We start from the raw sequence: 8,504 nt of genomic DNA, 5'->3' as shown, positions 1-8,504 counted from the left end.
CCCTACACATTCATGTAGACATTATGCATAGAAATTGATAGCCGCATCCATATTGTACCATGAGTACCTTTAAACAACTTTCAACAAAACTGTGGCCAAAAGGAGAGACTGAAAATGTTCGAATAAATACCATTGAATGCTAAAACTTTGTGTTAAATTTTCCTTCGTTCAACCTATGGTTTCAGTGAAATTCGCGGTGCGCTTCTGGAGATTGGCTTCAGGAGTTCCGGGCGCTGTACGGATCCATGACTGGGTGCCGGCCGGCACCGTATATCGGAAAGAAAACTGCTTTTCAGTCCACATTTCCAATCTCTTCAGCCCGGTACTCGATCAGGAAGAGCCCCGTTCTTCTGACCAATCACGTGCGCGCTAGGCTTGTTGGCCGTTGCGGCGCCTATATGTGAGCTGCGAGGGCCGTTGAGCGCATGTCGCCGCGCAATTCCCTCCTAGGAGTCGGTTGTCATGGTTGGGATGTCGGAGGTCTTCTGGGCTTCATCTCCTGCCTGCCGAATATCGATATCCTCATAACTTTCCCACTTTTCATTTGGGACCCATAAGGAGTTCATGGAAAAGTTGTATCGTTATGCCGGTTTCTTGGCACTGCAACGGCGTTTTCAGGTGTTCGTACCAGTCACATTCCGTATTTGTCTCAATTGTAGCCTTTTTGTTATGTAATCTCCGGTGATTTACACGGTTTGTACCTCCACGCGATACGAATCTGTGAGAATGGACCAGAAAACATTGGGGGCATAGATACTAAAAAGAATTTGGGCATTTGACTCTCACCAATCAAGTACTTCTCACTACATCATGATAAATTGGTTCAAAAGAACCTTCCCCCGTATTACTCGCGTGGACTTGAAGATACTCTGTGGGGTATGCGTCAGACTGCTTCTTGAATACGCCAGCCAAGTTGTCTATTCAGGACCAGGAAAAACGTAACACTCATTGGGCGTGTCCAACAAGTTGCTAAGGAAGTAGTTGTTGTTCTTAGGTCCGTTGATTTTAAAACGCCTCTCACGGTGTTTGGGCTATCGCCCCCGGAGTATCGTCGCTTCAGAGGAGTCCTAATACTTATGCCCTGTTTAAACATGGTTTGGCCAACAGATTTCTCGCCGTCGAACCAAATAACACGGCGCGGACATGGTGAACGGAAGCCGCGAAATGACAAGTACAAACCTGACCTGGGAAGTTTGGGCGAAATCTTTGATCCTGTGTATCAGTCCGTGAATGATGTCGACACACGTAAGTGGCACCGAAGCGCCACCCAGGGGCAATGTTTAACTATACAGTCGCAAATGAAGTTAAAATCAGAGAAAACAAAAATTTTTCGTGAGGCTGTGATAATAGCACCAGCTCTATCTGGCCAGCTCTGTTGTCGTTTTTATTGGTCCGGATAGTCATACTTCTGTCAGAGCAACTCCTCTGAAGGCTACATTTATTCAATTAAATTTGGGTTCAGCGCTGCTCATAATGTCAGCAAAAAACCTTAAAATATCTGATGTTCCACCTTTGGACTCTTGAGACTCATACCGTGGAATACCAGCGAGTTGTTCCGTCTTACCCTTAGACTGGATGAAGCAGTGAGAGCAGGTAATCTGGATAGAAACTGACAACAGGAACGCCATATCTTGGAACCATATATCTTGTAGCCATATTTTGCAACATCTCCAATCAGGCGCAGTGGGGATCACGCGGTCCTCATCCTGGAAGGCGAGTAGAATCGACAGTACACAAACGTTTGGTAACCTTCATATTCCTCTGCCAAGTCAAGGGTTGGGCATGGATAACAACACTCCCTTCGGCAAGTGACGGTTCGGTATACGCAACACGTCGCAACCAACACGCCCGGAAGTATGAGAACACGAAGAACCTGTTATTTTCATAAACTTTGGAGGCATTACTTGATGACCAGCAGAAAGACAGATCAGTCAACTGAGTCGAATGTTCGTTGGAAATCTAGGAATGTTACCTGACAACCAAATAATTTTCACTCATCCGTACTATTTCACCTATAAATGACCTATCGAGGCTATCTTTTGGTGCTACCGTGTATAGCCACCAGCGTTCACACAGTTGGTTTGAAGCATACCTCTCACCTTTTGTTATCCCATGGAGGTTTTTTTATACCGCTGTATTCCTCCGAGAACAGCATTTTTGTCGATCTCTTCAAATGATCCCTTCAAACAAAGTGACGGTACGACAAACCGGATTTACCGGGTCTAGTTCGCTTTGTAGATTATGAAGTGTTTAAGCCTTGCCCTGACTTGTTGGTGGAGTTGCGTAATCTTTTTTTTCTGGTGCTGTCTATCTCGTTCATCTGTTGAGCATCAGCGGGCATTTTTCGTTTCCCTTGCAGGTTTTCCGATCGGTGGAACGATGGCTTCTTTGTTCGTATCCATTGTTTACCGCATGGCCGCCATGTCGCTTCTCGTCTTCACTCTATACCTTACACATCAATTCTTTTTCGGTCACCCAAACTACTCCGCCGAAACTCTTGGAAAATTGAGCATTTATTTGACTGTTCTAACTCTCGTAAGTTGCGACACTCGCGTCCGTTGAAGTTCCCTTGTTCAGGTATTCGAGCTGGTCTACTACTTGGTTGCAACACCGGTTCAGTTGTTAGAACTGAACACTGTACACGGAGTCCTGCACTGTGCCACGCTTACTTTTTCCATGGTACTTTCACAACATCTGTTAATCATCTGGTACACGTTAGCTTGTCTTTTTGCTGTTCTGGAGCATCTTTCTGTACGACAGTAAATTGTTGGTTCCTGAAGGCGATATGGGAAAATTTCCGGCATGGTACATGCATCTGTCGGTAAGTACTTGCTAGTTCGAATCCAGTCTCCTTTCGATTGCAGCACTCAGCCGGAGTTCTTATGAACTTGATCGATGCTATGCTTTGGAGACCAAACAGCCTTCGTTTTGTTCCAACTACATTTCTGGTTACCTTTATAGCCGGAGCTTATACGTTCTAGTGAGTTTTATCTTTACTGCTTTCGGTATCGAAAAATCGGGGAATTTTATATTTTTTCTGTCATCCAACGAGGACACTAAGCTCTCTCCTTGGTAGGCTTGGTTCCAGTTGTGATCACCATCCAGCACTTGGCTAATGAATGTTTTTCAATGTCACCAAAGGGCTTTTAAACAGTTGTTTTCTTGTGTGTTGGGGAGCGGGGTGGCTATGGCGACCAACAAGCGCCATTTTGCATGCTTGGGACTAAAAATTCATTTGCCTCCGGCTGTCCTTCAGCAGCTATTGTGACATTAGGAGATGAGGACAATGTTCCAAATATTCAACACATTCACATACTCTTGATCCATATCAAAAAGTGGTAGTTTCCTCGTGTAATAAGTAACAATAATCGTCCAACTGTAACTCCCTTTCGGTGTCTAGCTGGCATGTTACTCGAAGGAAGCACGGGGGACGTGATACCATCGGGTTGTCCAAGCCTAGACAGGAGCTAGGTTGATCGCAAGCACGGTTCAGACCAATGTAATATCCCGACCCTCTCGGTTGGCGACTTGTTCCCTGGTTGACTCCACGGTATTCTTACGGTGACACTGCTGCCTCACGGCCAGGCTTTTGAGTCAAATGTTTGGTTCGAGGATCCCAGCTTGCTTGCTTAGGTTTCGTCACCCAACGGTATCACAGACCACACACAAACTAATTATAGTTCGGTTGTCGTGAGATGACTTCAGTTGAGTCGCCTTTTCGTTATATTCAGAAAGCAGCCAAGCGAAAACCTGTGACTGAGGACGCTGCCCATTCTTTTTCATTGTTATTGCTTCACCCTCCTCTCGGTGCCACTTCCTAATAACTCTGCTGCAGGCCCTAATTTCTGATCACGTCTTTCGGGTTACCAAAAAGGTGACCGACTGTAAGGCGCCGCTTATAGCCACCGCAGTGCATCCACTGTCCACACGTCATGTCTCTGTTTCGTCGCCTGTAACGCGCGGGTTCCTAAGCATATTGGCCGGAAATCTGCCGTAGGGAAATATTTTACTAATTTGCTGGCAGAAGCTTGCTGTGTTTTCAAAACTCGAATTCAAGATCCTGATGCACTTATTTAACTCACGGTGCTTTTGCTGTGTAGACGCTGTCAACCACAATCTTCAGGTTTTTCTGCAGCTACTAAAAACGGCGGAGTCTTTCCTATTTGCTTGGGTACTCGAAAACAGCCGAATCTGTGCTATTCTGCTGCGAAACTCCGCTGCTACTGGTGATGCTAATCGCTGCTTATTTTGTAGTGTCATTCTATGTACTATCCGATTGTAGCCGCGGTTCGGAAGCCATCTGTGATGATTACGCTGGATTCTGTACTGTTTTGGATCACCGATCAGCAAGATTTCTGCTTGGGTTCGCCCAGTTGGATACGTCCCTAGGCGATCTCTCTGGTGACATCTATGGAAATATCTTAATAACGCAATGGTCGTCCGTGCTTTTTTGTTGTACGGCATCCCACCACTTTGGAACACTTTCAGGAGAAACCAAGTGTTCCCTCGATGAAGTTGTTTTCTTCGACGGGAGGATGATAAGTAGTAATTGTATAGATTACTTTGTACACCAGTTTAATGGTGTTTTTGGTGATGTTGTTAATCTTCGGCTGTAGCATACTGGTGAACTCGGTGAACCTTCAAAGTTTTCGTCAGCCCCCTACAGTCTAGGTTATAAGAAACGAACAATCTTCGTCTCACCCAGTAAAACTCGAATAAAACCGTGAAACAACGGGACCTGTCACAAATATTTCTCTATCTAAGACTGCCATTTGACGTGGTGGTCGGGTTTGAATGCCGCAACGGTCCGGTTAGCTACGCTTGCTACGGCGAGGTACTTCAATCAAACCCGCTTCTTCGGCCTTGGAGGCTGGGGAGTATCATTTGCCTGCACAGTACTTTGTCAACCGATGTCCCTCTCATACTCCTTCCCTGCATGCACACATATCGGTCACTTGATTGTCAGTTATCTGACCGATGTGCCTTATACACTCCGTTGCACATCATCACTAAATAAAATAGCACTGTTAAATCCACGAGATCCTTTCTGCATAAAAGCCTTCAACGTTCGTACGCTACATCGAATTGGTAAACAGGCAATGCTCACCCAGACCTTGTGCTCACTTAGAATTGGTGTATGCTGTGGTGATGGGTTTTATATGCCAAGGATGAACTCGGTTCTTTCACATTTCACTGGTTGTGTCCGGTGATCTAGAAGGGATTACTATATGGCGTGGATGCCGCATTCGACCCCAGAGCTGAACGCACTTGGATTCCAGTGAACGGTCGTCTTTGCATTGTTTCGTTATCCATCTCAGTCAAGTTCAATCCTAATCGACCTGTTTGGGTTTGTCGGCATATGCCAAATGGACTGCATCTCTAGAGCTGAGGATACCTCCCGTCGATATTTATCCGGGCTCATTTGTCAAGCAAGAAGCACTGACATTGTCATCTTTGCGGGTGGTGTGAATGCCCAGGTTAGTCGTTTGAGCTCTCTGGGACGCTGGAACATGGGGCTCGAGATATCTCAGTGGTTAAGGCGTCAGCTTACGGACCGGAAGTCCATGGTTCGAACCCAACCTCAGCGTCTCGGCTGCTCCTGTCTAGGCTTGGGCAACCTGGCAGTAACCCGGCCTTCGTGCCTCCCTCCGCTGGCATGATAGCTAGGCACTGAAAGGGTGCTAAAGCTGAACGATTTTTTTTACTGGGACCAAACCTGGTTGGTCGATTTGCAGTCGATGCCCGTCCCACAAACAACGGGGATCGACTCCACCAGCTGCGTGCTGATCATCAACTGTTTCTGGTTAGTAAGAATCGCTCGAGTCGCTTAACTAGGTGGCCGCCAAGTGCAAACCAACCGTCCACCAAATTGTATCACATGGTGGTAGTACCGGTGGACAACCACACTTCAAAGATGCCCTTCCTTCTGGGGCACACAGCTTGGTTTTGATCACGCCACAGTGCGAGGACACCTGGAGTTTCGCTTTCCTTCACTATGAGGCATGCCACTCCACTATCTTCGGTGAACTACTGAGACATCTGGCGATATCGGTTAAATTGTGGTAGCTCGTTTACGTGACACACATGCAGAGTTATCATTTGATGAAAGCAGTTTTGTTTTCCATGCAACAGAGCAGTGACGCATTTAATGGTGGATCGTAGTAAAGTGATAATACTTCCACAACCAGCATTTTGGCTCCTGTCTTCTCATATGACCCTGGTGTGGCGTCAAAAGTTGCCTGCACTTTTGTAATACAATCCGTAAATTCACCCGCTGCGCCATAAGAGTACGAAACCTTTAAGTGTTTGGTCATGGGTATCTTTGATGCCAAACCAAGGTTTGGTGGGGAAATGAGGATGGAAAATGTCGACGTCTCAGGTTTTTTAATGAGAAGATCATGGGTGGACAGCTTGTCACAGTCCATATAAGATGCTGGATTGGCCACCTACTTCTCTTTAGTGTAAGTCCCATTGCTATCAAGATGTGTTCACGGTGGAAACTACTCCACAGCCGTAAGTTAATGTTTTGACAACGGAACATGGGGGCACCGACTGCTGGTAGCTGCCGTCCTACCGGCTAGGGAGGTCGATATACGCCACTGCTTATCGCCACGGATGTATATGGTTCAGTCAGACGTACAACGGCACCACAGCATTCAACTTGTCGCCTTTAACTTTGGTTTGTCCAAGTCCTATTCTCCAAAGTTGACAGAACCGTATAGCACCGATCTACTATCCCCTCACCCCTACCGTTTCACTATTCAACTGGCTAGGCCATCTTCTCTAACTCTACATAGCATAGGAGGCTGAAGCCGTTGATGAAGCTTGATGAAGATTTTGTGTCAAAAGTGAAACGTTGCCCAGTTAAAGAGTGAAATGGTCATCAACTTTGTTCACTGCATCACTGAATGCCCCTTGGAGCCTGCCGAGCACTTTAAACCTTATGCCTTGAAGCTAATGAAGGCGTGCCTATCAATGGATTGTCCCAATCCATGTTGCTACGTGATTTCACGTCTTGCCACCTAATTGTACATTCCCATTCTGCGCTACGTCGTGGCAAGACGTAACATGTGGTGTAAAGCAATTAGTGTACTTTGCTCTGCTAAGCGTGGAAAGCGTGTTAGTTGATTTTCTAAGCGCTAGTCCCAGGTGATCTCGAATGTTTCTGCCACTAAACTTGAGCGCACCGATCAGATATCCATAGAATTGACCGTTGTTTGCTTACAATATTCCAAGTTGTCATTTTGAGCATCTGGTCAGTGAAACATACCTAGCCATCGATTCACCTTTAACGCATATAGCTAGTGACTATTTATTCAACCAAAATGCAGTTCGAAAGGACCGAGCAATATACGGACTTCGATTACTTCAGCGGAACCAATGACTTCACTCTATGTGTTTGACCGTAATGTTCAGGCAGTTGGTATGACAGAAATGCGTAGAAACCTTGGTTGGTACACTTGACTGAAGCATAGTAATGTTTTTGTGTCTTGGGGCCCATATTTTGAGAACACGAATTGTCCGGAGTTACGGGCTTGTGGAAAACCTTCAGGGAAGCAAACGATTATTTATGCTCAAATTACTTTTATGTCGTTGGTCCTTTGGTATTTATTTATTGCGCAAGAGCATGAACTATGCCACAAGCCCAATGTCCATTACCTTGTTTCAGCATTGCAAGTCATTGTGAAACAGGACTGATCGGACGTTCGCTATACCATCAACTTTAAGTTTTCCATCCTGTTGATATCAACAATCTAGGTGTAACAATTGGTAGGTATCTGCTTCAGATGTGTACTCGAACTCACTTTTGTACATAACAAACCTCATATCGTTCAGCTACAGAATCGTTTTGTCGTCTAACAACCCCAAGGATATAATAGGTGGTTAGAGCGCGAATTTACTGGCCGGAAGGTCCTTGGTTCGAACCCGACCTCTCTCTCTCTCGACTTCCCTTGTCTAGACTTGAACAACCTCGCAGTATATCAGCCCTCGTGCTTCCTTCGGTTGGCATGGCATCTAGGCACCAGAAGGGTGTTACAGCTAAACGAAGGATATACGAGTTTGTGCTGCCATCGTGTTGCCCTAGGACAGATGGGAGTAATCGAGAAGTTAGGACTTGATCCTAGCCATAAACCTTTTGGCGGGTAACACCAGAGCCGCATCATTCTGCCTGGTTTCTTCACGTGTGCTTGAGATCTACCCATTCTAACTTCATGCTGTACTATTCAGGTTGTCTTTTGTGTAAGCCTGTAATGTTACTTGGTTAATAACCGGGCACTGTGTTCCTCGTCAGCTCACTTCCTCGTTTTCTGTTTCACTCACTGTAGTTCATCTTCTCTGACAGGGATAGGCAGACAGTCGGAGTGAAATAGATCCACGTCGGTGTTTGAAACCTGGTGGTTTTGGAGGAAATTCACTGTAAGATCTGGACGGTTAAGGATCTCACAGGACGATTGCGACTATTAGACCATACACAGTTCGTAGCCAGTAGTCGATAGGAGAAG

At 45.9% G+C, this 8,504-nt stretch overlaps 2 protein-coding genes across 2 annotated transcripts in view; one reads left to right on the top strand and one right to left on the bottom strand.

The window, feature by feature from the left end:
* Nucleotides 1-1,076: 1,076 nt before the first annotated feature.
* Nucleotides 1,077-8,504, top strand: part of T265_15476 (hypothetical protein) — a gene marked incomplete at both ends in the record, with an annotated part of 14,501 nt that continues 7,073 nt past the window's right edge. Inside the window, 5 exons of the mRNA XM_009178305.1 lie at nucleotides 1,077-1,245; nucleotides 2,360-2,535; nucleotides 2,578-2,679; nucleotides 2,720-2,821; nucleotides 2,865-2,980. Of these exons, the coding sequence (XP_009176569.1) occupies nucleotides 1,077-1,245; nucleotides 2,360-2,535; nucleotides 2,578-2,679; nucleotides 2,720-2,821; nucleotides 2,865-2,980 (665 nt within the window). The remainder of the gene's footprint in view (nucleotides 1,246-2,359; nucleotides 2,536-2,577; nucleotides 2,680-2,719; nucleotides 2,822-2,864; nucleotides 2,981-8,504) is intronic.
* T265_11609 (hypothetical protein) overlaps nucleotides 5,548-8,504 on the bottom strand; it is a gene marked incomplete at both ends in the record, with an annotated part of 7,506 nt that continues 4,549 nt past the window's right edge. The window contains one exon of the mRNA XM_009178306.1: nucleotides 5,548-5,670. Coding sequence (XP_009176570.1) covers nucleotides 5,548-5,670 — 123 coding nt within the window. The remainder of the gene's footprint in view (nucleotides 5,671-8,504) is intronic.

The sequence above is a fragment of the Opisthorchis viverrini genome (assembly GCF_000715545.1).
Source record: "Opisthorchis viverrini unplaced genomic scaffold opera_v5_531, whole genome shotgun sequence".
Taxonomy (NCBI): domain Eukaryota; kingdom Metazoa; phylum Platyhelminthes; class Trematoda; order Opisthorchiida; family Opisthorchiidae; genus Opisthorchis; species Opisthorchis viverrini.
This window is presented reverse-complemented; position numbering and strand designations above follow the sequence as displayed.